General features: G+C 42.0%; 1 protein-coding gene across 3 annotated transcripts in view; it reads left to right on the top strand.

The window, feature by feature from the left end:
- TMCO4 (transmembrane and coiled-coil domains 4) overlaps positions 1 to 22,102 on the top strand; it is a 1,335,578-nt gene that overhangs the window by 774,648 nt on the left and 538,828 nt on the right. For all 3 annotated transcript variants that reach the window (XM_044061794.1, XM_044061793.1, XM_044061795.1), the window contains exon 10: positions 1,149 to 1,285. In XM_044061794.1, coding sequence (XP_043917729.1) covers positions 1,149 to 1,285 — 137 coding nt within the window. The remainder of the gene's footprint in view (positions 1 to 1,148; positions 1,286 to 22,102) is intronic.

Raw genomic sequence — 22,102 nt, 5'->3', positions numbered from 1 at the left:
CTAAAAATAATCTTAACAAACTAGCTAGATCATATAACAATATTGCCAGATTTGCTACAAACTCTCCATACAGGACTCATCACTGTCAGAATCTAAAACAACTAGGCTGGCTTGAATTAACTCACCTATTACAGTTTAACCAACTTACAATCGCCCATAAAGCCCTACACCAACCCAACAACACCCCAATTCTCGCTACCCTGATAAGACCATATAATAACTTGAGGAATCTACGCTCCACTAACAAAATGTTGATTCACACTTCTTATCAAATAACTTAGCAGGTGACTCCATATTCTCTAATTCAGTTGCTAAAATATGAAATCACTTACCACAAGACCTTACAACCCTAACCTCCCTCCCACTATTTAAAACTAACCTAAAACTTTTCTTCTCTAACCACTGGTTATGCTCTTGTACCAACCCTGACTAACTGTTATTTTCTAATTATCTGATACCCTCAAAACATAACATTCTCAACCATAACTCTTCATGCAACCATTCTTTATACTAACCTTCCTTCTTAATTTCCTAACACTGTCACTCCTGAGTACCACTTACCATGCTTAACTCTTCCAGTCTTTTTTTTTTCAGTCCTTTTGTAAATTTTGTTAAACTGAAGATGATTTATTTTATATTAATGTCATTTTCTAATTTTTGTATTAGATGTTTCTGTATGTTTTTAGTATGTTTTATAGTATACTTTTAACTGGAGCTTTTCTCCCCGGGCCTCCACTGAAAATGGGCATGTATCCAATTGGACTAGCCCGGTCAACAAATGTAAAATAAATAAAAAATAGTGGCTACCTGCATTTCAGGTCGCTAAGATAGAGAATGCCTTCCTTTCACTGACATTTGTAATAGTTACTGCATGAGCCATTGTCAACTATGTTTTGATAAGTTACAGTCCAATAATTTACTGTAGCAGCAGTGTCAGGTATTAGGCTTATATCATCTGGTAGTTGGATTACTGCAGGTGTTCAAAATGTGGTAGGAGCATAGTGTTTGTGAGAGTGCTGTGTTTTATGAAAATTGTCTGCCAGTCTTCTTTGTGTCTTTCAGTGCTTTTGGTTTTCCCTTATGCAGTTTTGGTATATTTTGTTATAGTATCTATATTTTGTATTTACATAGATTTGTTTTTTTGCCAGGTATCGTGACTGCTTTGGCCTGGCCAGGCTCTATTCTAACATTTTCTGGTGTCATTGATAACCCATGGGGTGTATGCCTTAATCGCTCAGCTGAAGTTGGAAAGCACCTGGCTCATCTGTTACTCAGCCGTCAGCAGGTAATTATATAGAAACAGCATACATTTGGTCTTTAGTTTTGCTTTTAGCAGGTACTTCTGAGCAGTCCAAGCTCCAAAAATTCATCACCTTATTTTTATACCCATATTTAAATATGAGCTAACCTTTGAATATTGCATTCAACTGAATTTCAAGTAATTTTGTCTAATGTCTAATAAAGGCATATTTGATGCAAAAAGGCTGTGTTATTTCACATCCTTTAGGATTCTGTTGTTTTTTTCTGTTACTTTTATACATAGTTTTATTTTTATTTTGTTTAGACGGATATTAAAAAAACAGAATCCTGTTGACTGATATTTTATTATAGCTACTCTTGGTCATACTTATAGGATTAGGCCACTGAATCTGTTTAACAATTGCAACAGAAGTAAAAACATACAGATTGTTCTTCTTTTGGCTTTTCACGGTTAGGAACTCCGGTCCGCTAATGATTGGCAGTAGATTTTTGCGGTGCTGAGGTGCCAGCCCGACACCCAACCTTCAACGAAGGCGCACCCATTCATGCATATCTTTCGAATGCCACTTGACCACAGGAAGGACATGCAGACACCACACAGAAGGCACTCCAGCCAAGAATCGAATGGGAGAACCTCTTGCTGTGAGGCAACAACGCTACCACTGCACCACCGTGGCTTTGAAGTAAAAACATACAGATAAATTGGTAAAATAGAGTTGGTGTTGAGAACATGATATCTGATGTTGTCAATCTTCATTCCTTCTTGACGAATGGGACTCGGTTCCGAGTCCTTGGAACTATCTCTGCCGTTATACAGCTTGCTCCAGCCAAAAACTCTCGACCCACAATGCCCCCTCTCCATTACCTCAGATCTTGTTTGCCGCTCTGAAAACAACGCGTCAGTCAATACTCTCAAGGTAAGTGCCTTAGTTATATATGTATATATCTATTTTTTTTGTAAAAACTTTTCTAACTTTAAAATAAAGCTGTATCTTTCTCTTGAGTGTGCATTTTGACATTAATCTACCTCTTTTTTACCGAACGGTATTCTTTGTTACCATTGTTGGTAACTTGTTTCCCCTATCTCCATTTACCTTTTGCTAATTCTTTGATAGCATTGTTGGTATCTTTTCTGTTTGTTTACCTTTTTCAGGTATTTCTTCATACCATTGTTGGTAGATTTTTCTGGCTTTCTTTTGTGTGTGTGCATGTGTGTATGGTGTTTAAGACATGGCAGATGAGCAAAAGGGCAGGGCAGGAAGCAATGTCAGGCTTGTGGTAGAAGGATGCCCAATTCAGATGGGCACCTTTCCTGTGTGTACTGCTTGGGTGCTCCTCACTTAGTTACTGGGTGTAAGATCTGACAGGGATTCAGTGCCCGTACTCTGGCAGAATGCCGTAATAAGATTATTTTGAAAGGATTGTTGAAATCCTCTTTTGAAGAAGCCCTGTTTAAGTCAGAGTCATCCAAACTGCCTAAATCAGAGTAAAAAAAGAGAAGATATTCAGTGCCGACCTCACCATTGTCACAAGAATTAAAACCTCATAAGTCACTGGTTCCATCTGTGTCTTTGGAACCGAGGACTAAAGTTGCAAAAATGACTGCAAACAACCTTCACTGCCAACGGTTAGGTCCTCATTGGTACAGACAGTTTCTGCACCAATCCTGAATTCTTCGATGCCGACCTCATTACCCTCAACTTCCTTGGTTCTGGCTTCCCCTTCTGCTCAGCAGCCTACTGTGCCGAAATTTAAAACATCGCTACCTCCCAGGACTAGATATTCCCCTTCTGCGGACCCATTTGTTGGTCATCTCCCCAGTCCCTTCATTCATAAGCCAGAGTCTCCCTCAGGAATTTTGATCCATTCATCCAGAAGTCTTTCCAAAGTAGATGTGGTTAGATTGGTGGACCAGCTTTTGGTGGCCAGGGGTCTTCCTGCAACTATGTAGACCTCCCTCCCGGAGCCAAAGCATATTCTCCAAGGACTCCCTCGGACTTTCCTTCTCCAACCTCCTTTCAGGTTTGGAGCCCACCACTTCGACTATCCCAGTTTCAGCTGTCTTGGTGCAGACAGTAGACCTACCTCGACACCAGGCTCATCTCTGATGTCTTCTGAACTGTTTTATCCATTGCATACCTGAGAATGTGGTTGGCTGTCAGCTCCGGGAGCTTCAGTATGGCTCTGGTTGTTAGTACAGCACCTTCTTTGGCTCTCAGGGCCCTGACAGTTTTGAACCCTTCCCGGCTCCTGTTTTGGAGGGTGGCTCATTGGAGCGGGGTGTGACCCTGGTTATGAGGTTGTCTTTCTTGGTTCTGGGCTCCTATCCCTCTTTGGGTGGCTCTGCCTTCCAGGTCATGGAGAGAACTCTAGCCTCAGCGGGCTTCCAGCTGACCCCATCTATGTTGAAGTGTCACATTTTTGTATCCTCTGGGTTTGTAACTGCTACAATCTATCACGCCAGGACAGCGGGCAAGACATCACTGTTCAGGGTCCCTCTTCTTCGGAGTCTGTCTCAGAGATCCCCACTGAGGAGCCACCCCATAAGAAGACTTACAAGAGGAAGCATCTGGATTCTTCATTAGAATCTGTCACGGAAGACACAGACTACGATGAAGGGGGGGGGGGTTCCCCTGGTCACTTCCTGAAGATGTCTCCTTTGGAGACATCCTAAAAATCTTAAAACAGAGGGGTGATTGGAAGCCCTCAAACCCATCCTCTCAGGAATCTCTGTTCTTGCAAGCTTTTCGTGCCTGCCCATCTGCTTCCTGGGTGACTTCACCCACTGATGAGCTTATTAAGCATATCGTACAGTGGGCGTGGAAGGCTCCTGATTCCATAGAGCCAATTCCCTGAAGACCAGATAAAATGTTATCAGCCCCAGAAGACCAGCCACATTGAGGAAAGGGTTTAGCAGTAGATACCATTGCAAGCTTTTCAGTCTGTCCTTCCTTTGGGGACAGTTGCAATCCAATCAGACAAAGTCGGTAGTCTAGTACATCAACAAGCAAGGGGGAACCAGCTCATAACCCCTATGTTGGGAAGCCCTCAGGATTTGGCAATGGGCTGTCGCTTCCATCCGTTTTCTGATAGCAATGCATATCCCGGAAAGCTCCATTGTGATTGCAGACAAACTGAGCAGATGCATCCTCCTACCTCCTCACGAGTGGTCTAGTTACAACATAGCAATGAAAATCTTTCGTCGTTAGGGCCAGCCTTGCTGTGATCTTTTCGCCTGTCCAGTGAACAGCAAATGCAGTAGCTATTTTGCCCTAATTCCCCTCACACTGAGTCCCCGAAAGATGCACTCCTCCTCGATTGGCCCCCGGGACTACTTTATGCCTTTCCCCTACTTCACTGATTCTCCAGTTCTTGAGGAAAACACAAGTAATTCTCATTGCACCCTATTGGCCCCATCAAGTCTGGTTTCCCTTCCTTTGGCCTCACCTAGTTTATCATCCTTGGATTCTGGACCCAGTTTCCAGAACTGCCTCTTTCACCCACAGGGATTGGTGCATTCCAGTCTCCACAATCTCAAGCTGATGGCCTGGTATCTCTAATTCCATTAATTGCCAGGCAGAACAAATTACCTTTTTCAGTACAAAAGATTCTTCTGGCTTCTCATAAACTGTCCACTAGGAAACTCTGCCTTAGCAAATAGAAGAGATTTTCAATTTGGGCCCATACAAATAATATAGACCACTTTTCAGCATCAGTTGACAAGGTTTTGGTATATTTGGCTTAGTTATTTGAATTGGGAGCTTCTACTTCTACCATCAAAGTCCATTTAGCAGCCATTTCCAATTTTCACAGTGGATTTGATGACCATACTATGATGTCTCATCGTTTATGCAAAACTTTTCTTAAAGGTGCCTTACATCTAAACCCTCCCTGGGATTTAACCTTAGTACTACAATCTTTAGTTCGACAACCCTTTGATCCAGCAGCTATTTGCAACCTAAAATTTTTGTCTTGAAAACTCTCTTCCTGGTAGCTATCACTTCTGCCAGGAATTACAGGCTTTATGTGTAAAACACCCTTATATGATTTTTCGCAAAGATAGGGTGTCGCTAAGAACCAATCCGTCCTTTCTTCCTAAAGTGGTCTCAGAATCTAATATTAACCAGGCTATAGATTTGCCCAGCTTCTTTCTAAATTTTTCAAATAAAGGTGAATACTGCTTGCATCTGATGGGGATCCACAGACAGTAACATTTCTACCTGGACAGAATTAAACTAGCTAGAAAATCAGCCCAGTTATTCATGTCCTTTTCAGGCCCCACTTTGGGTAAACTGGTTTCAAAATTTACCTTATCGAGTTGGCTTAGGGATTGTGTTACTTTGTCAACAATTATAATAAACTCGAACTTACCTGCACCAGTTAGAGTACATTCTACCAGATCTGTATCCACTTCAGCTGTCTTTCATTCCGAATTCCGAAGCCTCTGTGGAAGAAATATGTTCAGCTGCAACATGGGCCATTCCTCATACCTTTATCACTCATTACAAATTAGATGTGGTCTTTAGGGGAAGAGCATCCTTTGGCTCTATGGTACTCAGTAATATCCTTCCTTAGGGCCACCTGGGATCTAAAGTAGCTGGGGACTCTGTCCCATTCATCAAGAAGTAATGAAGATTGACAAAATAAGATAAAGAAATGATGTCCTTACCATAAAGTTCCATCTATGTTGTCGATCTTCATTCATTCTTGATATCCCACCCTCCTGCCCCCTCCAAAGGACTTCTGGAGGATCGGACCTTTGTCCTGGGAGGTTTGTAGGGTTTACCTTAGACAGGGCTTCTGTTTTTAACTTTACTTAGGCTGCAAACTCGATTTGAGGTAATGGAGAGGGGCACTGTGGGGAGAGCCTTAGCTCGAGAGATTTTGGCTGGCGTGAGCTGTATAATGACCAAGCTGGTTCCGAGGACTCAGACCGAGTCGCATTCATCAAGAATGAATGAAGATCAACAACACAGATGGAATGTTATGGTAAGGACATAACTACTTTTTTTCATAACATAGATTGTTGTGTGGAGTTAATATTGGATTCTAATCCAGATTTTGGCAGCAAGCACGGAATCAAAAACAGTTACTGGTTTAAAGGAAAAGTTGTGTGCAAACCTGCATCTCTGACTTTAAAAAAGGACTTTCTTGCAGACTCATTTTAAAAGTTCTGAGAACTTCTGTTTGACATTAATGTGCAGTTGTCTTTGATGTGTTCCTTCAGCATGACATTTCACCTTAATAATGTTTTAAATCGGGTCTATATTATTTCTTCTTTATATCTTTCCGAGTACTGGGTGTATACTGTACAAAGTTTGTTTAATTATAAATTACATTTTTATCAGTGGCTTTGGGTCTTTTAAAGAGCTAGCTGTATTTCAGTCGTTGTTGTATAACTGTATTTTGTCATGTAGTTTTTGTTGTATAACTGTATTTTGTCATCTGTTTGTGGATTCAGAAAGATCCCCACTGCTTTCATTAGGTGTTTTGGTAAAAAGGCCCTGTTTTCACAGTGCCGAATTTTGTGATCCAGCAAGGTGTTAGCAGCAATGAGGAAAGATCTCATTATCGGCTAATCTGCATGTCTCTGAATGGCTGTGAAGTACCACAAGTGCAGCTCAGCACTTTTCCTGCAGTAGTTAACAATGGTGGCAGCTGCAGTTTTGTTAGCACAGGCATCCCCCATTCACTCTCCCACACATGGTGCATACATTCAAACACATATACAGACCCCCACCCCATACCTGTTCCTGTGTTGTGACAGTGTCCCCAATGTCTCTTTTGTCCTACCTTCGTAAATCACAAATAATTAGGCAGTCATAAACGCAGACATTAGAGTTTCACTTTTCATATCCTTCAGTAAATACATAGTAGTGTAGTAAATCTTATACTAGTGATTGTCTCAGTTTGCAGGAGGACTAAGCAACTTCAGTCCCTGACTTTTTCACACCATTAATTTTGTCTTTGTACAGATGTCTTGCACTCTGAGGTCGAGAGGTATGGCTGATGTTCCCTGAACATCTTCCTCAAAAGTCACAAACTATTGCAGACATAAAATGATGTCCAAGGTCTTCAGTATATGTTAAAAATTCTGCTAGACTAGCTTCATTTAGAGCAGTGGGTTAATGCTGAGGTTTGTTGTGTGAAGGGTGCAGGATCTGCATCCTTTTTCACCACTTTTCACCTTACTTTGTTTTCTACACGAGCTCCCTGATATCTGGCAGTGGCACAGAGAACTAATAACTGTACGAGGTGTGGAGGGTACAGGGTTGAATTTCATTTTACTTAATGTCACTACTTAAACAGAAAATGTTGACAAATACTGAAGGTTCAGAGAACAAGGAAATGCAGGATTTATTGCATGCAGCTGAACAAGTGGGAAAGCATACTTTGCAATGTGGTTATGATTCACTGGAGGCCTCTTGCAGGGCCACTTTTACAGGTTCTGTTATTAGAATGCATGTTTGGTTAAAGGAACAGAATCTGCCTGTTCATGTTAAAGCAAAATTATTAGATGCCCCATTACAGCATGATACTTTGCTTGGTGCTAAAGCAGAAGAGGTGTTGAAGAAAATTGAGGATAAAGCCAGACAAACAAAAGCAAGTGACTTCTTACTTCAAAAAATTGGAAACAAAGACCCAGTTATCTGCAAGGAAAATCCTGCAGGCCTTGGGTTTCATGGCATCCTACATTCTACTAATTCCATGTGCCAGACTGCATATGAGGAAACTACAGTGGTATCTAAAAAGTGTTTGGACTCAGCATTGCCACAGTCTGGAGACAGTAATTACCCTCATTCCCTGCCTGCAACAGGAGTTTCGATGGTGGGCAGAGGCCTGTCACCACAACAAGGGTCTGCCATTCACTTTACCCACAGCCAGACAGGCACTGACAATGGATGCATCAGATTATGCCTGAGGGGCCCATATGGCAGGAAAATGTATTCAGGGCACATGGCCTGCAAGCCAGATGCATCTTCACATCAATCAAAAAGAGATGCTAGCTGTTCAGAATGCCCTGACAGCTTTCAAGGATCTACTTCATCCAGGACAGCTACTGATAAAGACAGACAATATTACGGTCATGTGGTACATAAACAAACAGGGAGGTACACATTCCTACCCCCTCTGCAGACAAGCAATGACCTTATGGGGCACAGCATTGACTTATCAAGTTCACCTGCAAGTGCAATTCCTGCCAGGAAAAACAAAAACTCTAGCAGATGAACTAAGCAGAAACCTCATGGATCCCCACAAGTGGAAACTGGATCCACAAGTCTTCAGCATGATAACAAGGAAATGGGGATGCCCAGACATAGATCTCTTTGCCTCCCCTCACAACTGCCACTTACAGAGATTTTGCACAAGGATTTATCACAAACAAGCATGGAGAGTGGACGCCCTATCATTCAGCTGGAAAAATCTAACAGTATATGCCTTTCCACTGCCTCTCCTTCCCAGGGTACTCCTAAAGGTCAGACAAGAGAAGCCAAAAATGATATTGATTGCACCAGACTGGCCACGCCAGCACTGGTACCCAATCCTAAAGAGCTTGTCTCAAGGTCCAGCATGGATATTGCCTCAAACGTCTCACTTGCTGACCCAACAAAACATTCAGATCTTGCACAGCCAACTCAGGACCTTAAATCTGGCAGCATGGCAGATAATGTAGCCATTCATAACACTCCTCTTTCAAAAGCTGTTATGGATGTTATTTTGGAGGCTAGGAGGCCCAGTACCAGAAAATATTATGCAGAAAAATGGAAAAGATTCTGTGCTTGGAACCAGGAACAAGGCATTGACACGTATGTACCAAATATCCCTCAGATTTTACAATACCTAACTGAGATGCTGGACAAAGGCCTTTCTTTTTCATCAATTAAGATTCATGCTTCTGCTATTTCAGCCCATTACAATACGGAACCACCTATCTTTTCTCATCCTTTAATATAGCAGTACCTCAGAGGGGCCAAAAACATCAGGCCTCCAAGGAGAGCACCAATTCCAGCATGGGACCTCAATTATGTCTTGGAAAAACTCACACTGCCTCCTTTTGAGCCAGCCTCAACAGCGGATATAAAATTCTTATCCTGGAAAACAGCTCTGCTCCTAGCAATAACCTCTGCAAGACGAGTCTCAGAGTTACAAGCACTCATGGCTGTGGAACCTTTTATCATTTTTCATCCAGACAGGGTTTCACTGAGGACAAACCCAACATTTATGCCTAAGGTGGTGTCTAGTGTGGCCCTCAACCAAACCATTCACTTGCCTACCTTTTATCCAAACCCACAGAACAAGGGTGAGAAAATTCTGCATTCTTTGGACATACACAGACAGCTACGCTTCTACTTGGACAGAACTAAAGCTTTCAGAAAGACTGAGCAACTTTTAGTGTCATATGCTGCAGGGTCACAAGGAAAGGCTATCTCAAAACAGACTGTTTCTAAATGGATAGGCCATTGCATCCGTTTCTGCTATTCTCAGCATGGCAAATCAGTGCCTAAGGGCATTAGGCCTCATTCTACCAGAGCAACAGCCACTTCAGCAGCCTTCCTCAGAGGAGTACCAACCAAAGACATTTTGGAGGCTGTAACTTGGAGTTCAGTGCACACTTTTACAAAGCACTGCCACTTACCTCTTTATTCTAAATCCAGAGCAGGGTTTGCCACTGCAGTTCTGCAGGGCCTCATAGCCTCTCCTAATCGTATTTAGCCCAGCCACCCATCCTCAGCTTTGGGATTCAACCCAAGAGTAATGACTGCAACAGTGAAACACGATGAACATAGTACAGTTGTGTACCTACCATAAATGTAGATGTTCAAGAGTATTCACTGTTGCAGTCCAGGTTACCCTCCCTCCATCCCCCTTTCTTTTGCTGGGGTTTATCTGTACGTCTCTTTTCTATACAACCTATGTGGTGTATTTGCTTGTAGATGAAGGAAATGTTTCTTTACTGCATGTATGTTTATTGGCATAATATATTTAGCCTACCCTTTTGGGGGCACCTGACATCTGGGGCAAGCAAAACTGAAGAAAATGGCATCGGCTGCATCTTTTACACCCCTGGCGCACTGATGTCAGGGAAGAGGCGACAGCAACCGACGCCGGACCAGGACTTTGGAATTCAGGCCGACTGCGGTAGCCTGCCAGCAGGATAACTCAGGAGTAATGACTGCAACAGTGAATACACTCGAGCATCTACATTTATGGTAGGTACACAACTGTACTGTCCTCAACATTGTGTCCCAGGGGTACAAATTTTACTTCCACTCACTGCCAACCCCAAATGGGTTCCCAGATCTCCCTCTAAACCAGTGGGCAGAGGCTCAAAACCAAGTCCAGTCCCTGCTCTCTATAAGGGCAATTCAACCAGTTCCTGCGGAACAGATAGGCCAAGGATTCTATCCCAGACTTTTCCTGGTACCCAGAAAAGAGTGCACTTGGTGCCCAATATTAGATCTTTTAATTCTCAACACCTTCCTGGTGGTACCAAAATTCAAAATGCTCACCCTGCAGCAGCTTCTACCTATGCTAGCCAAAGATGCCTGGTTAGTCACCCTAGACTTAAAAAAAGCCTATCTGCACATCCCTATAAGGGAGTCATGCAGAAAATATCTACGCTTCAGGGCAGGATCTATGCATTATCAGTTCTCTGCTCTTCCCTTTGGCTTATTCACTGCTCCCAGAGCATTCACGAAATGCCTGGCTCCAGCCATTGCTTACTGCAGACAGAGAAACATTCAAATGTACCCATACTTGGACGACTGCCTGATTCAGGCAGACAGTAAGGAAATGCTGTTGCAGCACCTGACATTTGTAAAAAACCTACTAACCTCTTTGGGGTACACCATCAGTGAAAAGAAGTCAAAACTGATCCCCAGTCAAAAGACTATTCCTGGGAGCAAGCTTGGACACAGCATCCCAGATGGCATTCCTCACTCCTGAAAAACAAGCCTATCTGACAGGCTATTTTACTCAAATGGCCACCAGAACCCAGCTATCCACAAGGAAAATCCTGCAGGCCCTAGGGTTCATGGCCTCATGCATCCTACTAATTCCATATGCCAGACTGCATATGAGGAAACTTCAGTGGTACTTAAAAAGTCTTTGGTGCCAACATTCTCAGGACCTGGAAACTGTCATTCCCATGATACCTTGTCTAAGGGTAGAGTTTCTTTGGTGGGCAGCAGCATGCAACCACAACAAGGGACAGACCTTTACCCAACCCCACGCTGCCCGAACCCTAACCACAGACGCATTAGACTATGCCTGGGGGGCACACATGGACGGCAAGTGCATTCAGGGCCACCGGAGCCCAAGTCAAATGCATCTGTACATCAACCAGAAAGAGATGCTAGCTGTGCAGAGCACGCTCTGACAGCTTTCAGATCCCTACTCTTACCAGGACACCTGCTAATAAAAACAGACAACACCACAGTTATGTGGTACAACAACAAGCAAGGGGTAACCCACTCTTACCCACTCTGCAGACTAGCCATGGCCCTGTGGAACATGGCCTTGGACATGCAGGTACATCTGCAAGCTCAGTTCCTGCCAGGCAAACAAAACTCACTGGCAGACGATTTAAGCAGAAATCTCCTAGACTCACATGAGTGGCAACTAGAGCCACGCACCTTCAACCTTCTGATTCAGAAATGGGGGACACCAGAGGTGGATCTCTTTGCCTCCCCCTGCAATCACCAGCTCAGTAGATTGTGCATCAGGACACCTCACGGCAGGGCTTGGAAAGTGGATGCCCTATCCTTCCAGTGGGTAAATCTCTCAAATTATGCCTTTCCCCCCTGCCCCTCCTCTCAAGAGTATTGCTAACGATAAGACAGGACAGACCAAGGACAATTCTGATTGCCCCAGACTGGCCACGCCAACACTGGTACCCACTCCTATGAAGCCTGTCACCGGTGCCACCCTGGCACGTACACCAGAACCCAACCCTGCTGTCTCAGCAGGGGGGCAGATATTGCCTTAAATCTTGCATCCTGGCTTATTCCTTGAATTCTGCCCCAGTAACCAGCCTAAGCAAGCAGGTACTGGACGTCATCCTTGAAGCCAGAAGACCCAGTACAAGGAAATCCTATGCTGATAAGTGGAAAAGGTACTGCTCCTGGATTCATTCTAAAGGAGAGGACACAACTCTGCCTCTAATCCTGGATTATCTAGCTGATCTACTCCACAGAGGCCTATCCTTCTAGTCCATTAAGATCCATACCTCTGCCATTTCGGCTCATTACAGCACTGAGCCACCTCTGTTCTCTCACCCTCTTATCAAACTGTTCCTGAGAGGGGAAAACAACTTAAGGCTGCCAAGGAGAGTACCCACCACTGCTTGAGACCTTAAGTATGTACTGGAAAAGCTCACGCTACCCCACTTTGAGCCTGTAGCGTCAACAGAGTTAAAATTCCTCTCTTGGAAAACAGCCTTGCTTCTGGCCATCACTTCAGCTAAAAGAGTGTCTGAGCTACAAGCACTTATGGCTGTGGAACCCTTCATATTTTCCATGCTGACAGGGTCTCCCTCAGGACTTAACCCTTTCTTTATGCCTAAAGTGGTGTCCAGTGTGGCTCGCAACCAATCTATCCATTTGCCTACCTTCTTCCCTAATCCTCTAAATAAAGGGGAAAGGATCCTGCACTCCTTGGACTTGCACAGACAGCTCAGATTCTACCTTGATAGGACTAAGCCCTTCAGAAAATCTGACCAGTTACTAGTCAGCTTTGCAACAGGGGCAGAGGGCAAGGTCATTTCAAAGCAAGCAGTTTCCAAATGGATAGCACATTGCATCCATTTCTGCTACAAGCACCATGGGAAACCAACCCCTCAGGGGGTCAGAACACATTCCACTAGGGCAACTTCTACTTCTACAGCATTCCTCAGGGGAGTCCCTACCAGGGACATCCTGGAAGCTGCTACCTGGAGTTTTGTACACACCTTCACCATGCATTACCACCTGCCTATCTTTTCTAAATCCAGGGCAGGTGTTGCAACAGCAGTCCTGAAAGGCATTCTAGCCAGCCCTAACTCTTCTTGACTGCCTCCACCCTCCTTCAGCTTTGGGAATCTACCCAAGTATGATGACTGCAACAGTGAAACACAAAGGACATAGTACAGTTGTGTACACTTACCATAAATGTAGATGTTCGAGTGTATTAACTGTTGCAGTCCTGGTTTCCCTCCCTCCAGCCCCCTGGTTTTCTGTCTCTTTCTCTTCCCTGAACTCTCTATGCCTTTTACTACCCCCCCCCTTTTCAGGGGTATTGGTATTTACTTTTTACTGGTGGTGTTTTCCCCACCATAACTTAGTTCCCTATTTGGGGGCTCCTGACATTTGGGGCAAGAAAAACTGATGTAATGGCGGCGGCTGCCTGTTTTTATACCCCTGATGACCTGATGTCAGTCCTGGAGTGACAGCATCCGATGCAGAAATACTAAGTCTGCGGTATTCGGGCCAACTGAGGGCTACCTACAGGCAGATAACCGAAGTGTGATGACTGCAACAGTGAATACACTCCAACATCTACATTTATGGTAAGTGTACACAACTGTTTTTTCTCTCAAGCCTGTCAGGCTAGATTCAGTCTCCTTTATTCTGAGGTTAAGGCCTCTGCTCTTGCTTTGCTTGGGATGTCCTTCCAATTAGCTCACCCTTCTATTAAATGTAGCTATAATGCAGCTGACACTTCACCTAGGGCTGCTGATTTTGGAACTGTTTTGAGGAGGTATTCCTGGCACAGAATTCAGTCTTTACCTGATGATATCAAGGCTAAACTATTGGATACCCCTCTGGATAATAAACATTTATTTGGTGCTGGTGCTGCAGGGTTATTTAAGTCCATGTAAGAAAAGGGCAAGGCATTACAGGAGTTGAAGCATATTTTTGTTTCCCTTGTGCCCAGGTTTCAGAGGAGTTATCCTAATAAGCCTGCCTTTGTCCATAGGCAGTTTTGTCCTCCCCCAAAGGTAAAAAGGGTGGTAGAAGCCCTCCTCCTGCTAAGGCTACCCATACTCCTCCTACTGAGAAGGCTCCATTTCCTGACAAACTACATGCTGTCTGACTATCCTGTTCTTCTCAGTCACATTCCTGTTTCTCTGTGTCTTTCCTTGTCCCTTCCTGTTTGGGTAAAAAGTACCCAAGACTCCTGGGTTCTTTCCACAATTCACTAGGGTTATTGCATGGTTTTGGAAATCTGTTCCACCCTTTTTGGGCATTTCTCAGCCTCCTCAGGAACAAATGCCACTTTTTCCAGAGGTGCGCCAGGGCCTGTTTAGCACAAAGAACAATTCAAGAGGTTCCAACTCCTTACAGTGAGAAGGGATTTTACTCCAGAATTTTCTTGGTCCCCAGCAAAGAATGCACCTGGAGACCCATTCTGGATCTTTCTCAGCTAAACAGCTTTCTGTATGTTCCCTCCTTTTGTATGTTGTCTCTTCAAACCTGATATCTTTCGCTACTTTTTCAGGCTTTTCTAGTTTCCCTGGATTTCAAGGATGCATATCTATACATTCCTATTCATTCCTTTTTCAGGAAGTGTTTATGTTTCTCTGTTGCTTCCTGGCATTTTAAGTTCTCAGCTTTGCCCTTTGGCCTCTTTACTGCCCCAAGGGTCCACACCAAATGCCTCACTCCTGTGATTGCTTTCTATAGGCTAAGGGGGGACATAGGTTTTTCCCTATTTGAATGGCCTGCTTATTCAGGCTTCCTCTGAAGAGATCTTACTTTAGCATCTTCACTTTACCATTTCACTCATGCAAAGCCTAGGTTTTACAGTAAATTTCTAGAAGTCATTCCTGATTCCTCCTCAGGATCCTGGGTTTGCAGGATCCAGATTGTTCCATTGCTGGTATCCCTACCTCCTCCCAAGGCCTTAGCTCTCATTGCTTTCTACCACTCAACCCAGGAAATAAAAATAATCCCAGTTCATGCCCCAATGTACCACCTCTTCAAACAGACACCAGATTCAACACATACTTTATCTAGTCCATATCTAACCTAAAAGTAAACCCAACTCAAACACCACAACTCACAACTTCTACTAATACTCCCAATACTAACCTCTACACACCCCACATATTACACACAACCAACCAACCCCTCATTCATAACCAAAAACCACACCATCTCCAGCTTACTCTTCAGCCCATCACATTATCTCAGATAAAAAAAAAAAAAAACTACTATAAAAACTGAAACCTTGCTCAACCTCAGCAGACAGCCTCCCAACAAAATACCTAAAGCTTGCCACAGAGGCAATAGCATCCTAGTTAATATATCCATAGCTGAATCATACGTCTCTAACCTGTAGAAAAGATCACACATTATCCCTTTACATAAGGGAGGCAATTCCACTAACATCACAAACTTTCGTCCTATTGCAATATTTTCCCCTGTATAAGATTCTAGAAAAATGTTTGCACCTACAACTTCTCCACCATCTTACACACAACAACCTACTTTCCCCACACTCAGCATGGCTGTTAGACCTGCACACAGTACCTCAACAGTCTTATTATCTTTCACAGACTCTGTCAACAAAGCTTGTGACACTGAAACTAGTATCTGCAGTATTTCTAGATTTGCCAAAAGCAGTTGACATGGTATCTCACACCAAACTCCTTAAAGAACTTTGCAGCATTGGGCTGTCCTCTTCCCTTCAGTGATTTTCTAGCTGCCATGCCGCAAGCAGTAAAATGGCAGGGCTCTATCTCCTTATATCACATCACCCCTACAGGTATACCTCAAGGATCCATTGTTGGCCCATTACTATTTAATGTCTCTGTCAATAACATACATGCATCCTCCTGTGAAGGCACTCTAATCCAGTTTGCAGATGACTCCACAATCATCTGCATATCAGACACATTAACTCACTCACAACACGTAACACAACAAGCTTTCTCTTCCATAGAAATGGCTCTCCAATGCTGAACTCTTACTGACCCCCCCCCAAAAAAAAAAAAAGCTCCTTCTCTTCACCTACAAACCCCATAGCTCCAACAAAACAAACTTCAAGATATTTACAGCCAATAATACAGAAATTTAATTAACAAACAGTCAAAAAACGAGCAAACAAACTTGTGAAAATGTGTAGAGACAGGCAACCTAATGTCCAGATAGTCAATACTAACCACAGGAAACAAAATCCAAGTTTCTTCTTTAACGTAAAAGTATTTTATTTTTCAAAAAGACAACGTTTTCGCCGTGACCCCTGTCACAGCTTCCTCAGAAGAAGACAAATAAAACAGCTAAACTGGTCTGTTCAAATACTCAGTTAACAGGAAGTGACAAATAATTGCACTTCCTGCACTAATTTATCTTAATTAAAAATTAGTAACTAAAATCATGAATAGTACTAAAAAACTCCATTGAGTTAGCAATAAATATTGTGTAATGAAAACCTCATAAAAATATTCTTAACTAATACATTTGTATTATTTACATTGTAAATATTATGCAATATACCCACAAAATATGTGCATATAGGCATTACCTAAAATAGCTCTTTAGCTTAAGGACACATGAAATATTACAATTCTCATTGAGACCATCTAGCCTAAATGCATCTAAATTCAACTGCCATGAAAGTTCGACACACTCAAGAACTGTCTGAAAAGGGCCTCCCTATCAGTTAAAGGTACTTGGTCAATACCCATAAAGCTAAAGGAGTGGTCAGGGTTACTACTAACATGTTTTGCCAAGGCATTCTCTAAAAGAGGTTTTTTTATAGCATAAAGATGCTGATATACTCTCTCTTTTAGTTTGCGATTGGTTTTTCCTATATAAAAGGAAGGGCAGGAATTACACAAAGCGATGTAAACTACTGACTTTGATTCACAAGTGATCCTCTGCTTGATGTTATACCTTTTGTTCCTAACTAAAGACTCCTGGTCTTTCTTACGTGACATCAACAGTATTAAGTTTGACTCTGAGTGTAACTTTTTGACTGTAGATGTCATTGATTTATACACATCCATCCCTCACAATGAGGCAGTTGAATGGATTCAACTGCTTCTCAAAGATTTAAATGCACCACAAGTGGAGATGGATGTTGTAACAGAACTGTTGAGTATAGTGTTGTCATCAAACTTTTTCGTTTTTGAACACAAATTCTATTTACAAAAATGTGGAATAGCCATGGGCTCCCCTTGCGGAGCCAGTGTGGCTAACTTGTTTGTAGCCTTTTGGGAAAACCTCTATATATTATCTAATGAAACTGTAATGCAAAAGATAAAATATTACACTAGGTTTTTGGACGACATATTTATCCTTTTTAAGGGGAACGAAGTTGAAGCAAAACTTTTTGTAGACTTTTTGAATAATTCTACACAATGGTTAAAATTCACTTATAGGTTTTCAATAGTAGAAACAGATTACCTTGATTGGAGACTAACTAAGGAAACAGAAGAAGAGATTTATTTGTCTGGCATTTTTAGAAAACAGACATACTGCAACTCCTTCCTGCACTACACAAGCTTACATCCACCTAGGCAGAAAAAATCTATTGTTAAAGGTCAACTGGTACGTGCAGGCAGGATGTGCAGTACTTACAGGGATTTCAAAGCTGAGTGCCAGTTTTTGAAAGGAATGTTCTTAAACCGTGGATACCCTGTCTCTCTTTTAGAGGGGCTTATTAATGAAGTTGACACTAAAAGAATAAAAGGGTTGTATAAACCACTACTTGACCAATCTAATGTAGGTAGGTCTACTATTGACAATGAACTAGTACACCAAAATTCCTTATTAAATCAGCAGAGAAATTTTTCTTTAAGTTTTATAACTCAATTTAATTTGAATTCAACAGGAATTTGGGCCATTATTTTAAAAAACTGGCCACTAGTTATTAATTCAGTTAATTTGATTGACAAGTTAGGTCAGCGCCCCTATGTAATTTATAGGAGAAGTAATAACTTGAAAGAACTTTTACAGCATACTTCTAACACTTATGGTTATATAAGACCTAGTGGTTCATTTAAATGTGGATGCTGCAACATGTGTAAAGTGATGAGAACTGGAAATTCCTTTATAGTTAGGAACAAAAGGTATAACATCAAGCAGAGGATCACTTGTGAATCAAAGTCAGTAGTTTACATCGCTTTGTGTAATTCCTGCCCTTCCTTTTATATAGGAAAAACCAATCGCAAACTAAAAGAGAGAGTATATCAGCATCTTTATGCTATAAAAAAACCTCTTTTAGAGAATGCCTTGGCAAAACATGTTAGTAGTAACCCTGACCACTCCTTTAGCTTTATGGGTATTGACCAAGTACCTTTAACTGATAGGGGAGGCCCTTTTTAGACAGTTCTTGAGTGTGTCGAACTTTCATGGCAGTTGAATTTAGATGCATTTAGGCTAGATGGTCTCAATGAGAATTGTAATATTTCATGTGTCCTTAAGCTAAAGAGCTATTTTAGGTAATGCCTATATGCACATATTTTGTGGGTATATTGCATAATATTTACAATGTAAATAATACAAATGTATTAGTTAAGAATATTTTTATGAGGTTTTTCATTACACAATATTTATTGCTAACTCAATGGAGTTTTTTAGTGCTATTCATGATTTTAGTTACTAATTTTTAATTAAGATAAATTAGTGCAGGAAGTGCAATTATTTGTCACTTCCTGTTAACTGAGTATTTGAACAGACCAGTTTAGCTGTTTTATTTGTCTTCTTCTGAGGAAGCTGTGACAGGGGTCACGGCGAAAACGTTGTCTTTTTGAAAAATAAAATACTTTTACGTTAAAGAAGAAACTTGGATTTTGTTTCCTGTGGTTAGTATTGACTATCTGGACATTAGGTTGCCTGTCTCTACACATTTTCACAGAAATTTAATTAGTTCAGCATACCAAACTACTATATGTCACAATTGACGATAATCTTAAGTTTGACCTACTATAACCCCCCCCCCCAAAAAACTAGACATGCTGTGCAGAAATAAAAACTTCCTCACAGCAGCTGCCACGATTACCCAGGCCAAAACCCTCACTGTTATATGGGGCCCCAATTTTAACTAACTTACAGACTTTCCTAAGAAAAAACTAGAATGCTGCTATAATAAAATTGCCAAATTTGCTGTAAATGCAGTCTGTCTTAACTCATCACTGTAGAGTCCTACATTCCCTAAGATGGCTCGAACTCCCCCTCCATCTCCAATACATACAACTTGCTATGGTATACAGAAGTCATCCGCAGCCCACTAGCTTGTATGCTCTTAGCCCATTAATCAACTTTTATATCCCAAATGAACATCTCAGATCTGAAAACAAACATCTCCTCACAACTAATAAACCTAACAAAACCCCAGGAGCAAATCCAAGCTATGTTTTACAGAGATTTTGAAGGAGTGCAGATTAGTAGCTGTTTTCATAGTTAAAGTGAGTTCCATACTTTTGCCACACAGCAGGAGTAAAGGCTTAGGCCTGGGGTTTTGTTAGGTTTATTAGTTGTGAGGAGATGTTTGTTTTCAGATCGGAGATGTTCATTTGTTCATATCATTATGATAGTCATTATTATGTAAATTATTATGTAAATAATGCTACATCTTCCTATTATCAGGCTTTCCATATAGTTTATACTTGAACACTATGACTTTATTATGTCTGTTGAGTTTCTATTCTGACAAACTAATGTGTAGTTTTTCAAATTTTGTTCTTGAATGTTATGACTTTATTATATCTGTCTAGTCTTTCATTTTTGATAACCATATGTATCTGGAGTTTTTCTCCTTGGGCCTCCTCTGAAAATGGGTACCTCATGACCCAGTCGGACTTTCCTGGTAAATAAATGCCAAATAAATAAATTTCTTTCAATCCCATCTTCCTCTGCCATCAGTCACAGCCAGAGAATGTCTGATGGCTCTGTATTATATGGCTTCCACCATTCTTATGCTGCCTCTAGCCAAGCTCCACATGAGAAAGCTTTAGTGGTTTCTAAATTCAGTTTGGCTTCAACATTTTCATCCTTTAGATTTTGTAGTCTCTGGACTTCCATGCCTCAAGCTGGAACTGCAGTGGTGAATTCATTAGCTGTCCCTCATTCCAGGACTTCCTTTTCAACCTCCAGTCCCCTCTCAGGAAATTTTCATGTATTGCTCGAATGTGGGATGGGGGCCTCCTTCGACCCTCTGAAGGTACAGGTCCTTTGGTCGCTTCGACAAAAGAAAGACCACATCAGTATCAAAGAGACGAGAGCTGTTCTGCTGGATCTTCAGGCTTTTCATTCTCTTTTTCTTCCTGGCCCTTTCAAGATTCTCACGGACAATACCACTATGATGTGGTATGATAACAAGATAAGGTCTTATGTCATATATAGGTTAGCCCTTCAGGTTTGAGAGCTAGCAGTCCAGTAACAGATGACACTTCAGGCAGTTTACATTCCCTTAGATCAGAATATAGTGGCAGATTCTTTGAGCAGGTCCATAACAATGTCCCACGAGTGGATGCTTCAGAGGGATGCGTTTCTGGACATTGTCCACCAGTGGTGTACTCCTCAAGTAGATCTAATTTTTGCCTCCCCTCTGAACAGACAACTTCCTCTGTTTTGTGCCAGAGTATCATTCCTTCTGCCCTGGAAGGTGGATGCCCTCTCTTTTTCTTGGAAAGGGATGTTTCTTTATGTTTTCCCCCAAGCTTCCACACATTCCGAAAGTCCTGTGCAAGATAAAACAGGATGCTCCCAAAATCTTGCTGATGACTCCCTTTTGGCCCAGACAGCTTTGGTTCCATCTTCTTCTGCATCTTGTCAAGGACAGCCATCACAAGTTACCTCACAGGGTGGACCTACTCACATAAGACTAGGTATCTCTCGTCCATCCCCACCTGTCCACCCTTCAACTGACAATGTGAGTGATAGGGTTTTGATTCCTTAAAGACACCTTTTTTGAGGACATGCTTCAAGTCCTGCAGGAGGTCAGGCAACCAACTACAAGGAAGTCTTACTTATCCAAATGGATGAGGTTTTCTGTTTTGTGTCTTTCTTGTAACCTTGATCCACTTGCTATGGATGTTCCTTGGGTTCTGTCTTATTTGCATGAAGTGTTCAATGCTGGGTTGGCCTATTCTTCTGTTAAGGCCCACTTATCAGCTATCTGTACTTGTCTGCCATTGACTCCCCCTTTAGGCTCTATATTTGAGGTCAGACAGTTTCTTAAAGGTGTCCTTCACATTAGACCTCCCAGGAAGCCTGCCCTTCCTTCCTGAGACCTTAATTTTGTTTTAGAAAAATTGACTCAGGCTCCTTTTGAGTCTGCCACTTCAGGTTACTTACAGCATTGTTCTTGGAAGACTGTTCTTATGACCCTTACCTCTGCCAGACTGGTATCTGTGCCGCAAGCCCATTTGGCTGTTCCTCCTTTTTTAGTTTTCCATAATGACAAGGTGTCCCATCGTACTAATCCTTCTTTTATGCCCAAGGTGGTTAATGAGTTACCTCTTAATCAGTCTATTCGTTTGCCCACTTTTTTCCCTTCTCTGCATTCTGCTAGTGAGAAGGCTTTGCACACCTTGGATTTGCATAGACAACTTGGGTATTATTTGGATAAGACTAGAGCTTTTCATAAATCTGATCAGCTTTTTGTTTCTTTTCATCCTAGGTCTTTAGGTTTGGCTGTTTCCAAGCAAACAATTTCTTCTTGGATACTAAAGCCATTTCCTTTTGCTATTCTTTTCATGGGAAGTGCCTTCCTTCTTCTGCTAAGGCTCATTCCACTAGAGCTGTGGCTTCTTCTGTTGCTTTTTTCAAGGGTTTGGATACTAATTCTATTCTAGAGGCAGCAGCCTGGTCTTCTGTGCATACCTTTCGAAGCACTGTAATTTGGGTGTGAT

This window comes from Protopterus annectens, chromosome 2.part0 (assembly GCF_019279795.1).
Source record: "Protopterus annectens isolate FY-2018-M chromosome 2.part0, PAN1.0, whole genome shotgun sequence".
Classification (NCBI taxonomy): Eukaryota; Metazoa; Chordata; order Ceratodontiformes; family Protopteridae; genus Protopterus; species Protopterus annectens.
The sequence above is the reverse complement of the archived record's forward strand: the minus strand, read 5'-3'. Positions and strand labels throughout refer to the sequence as shown.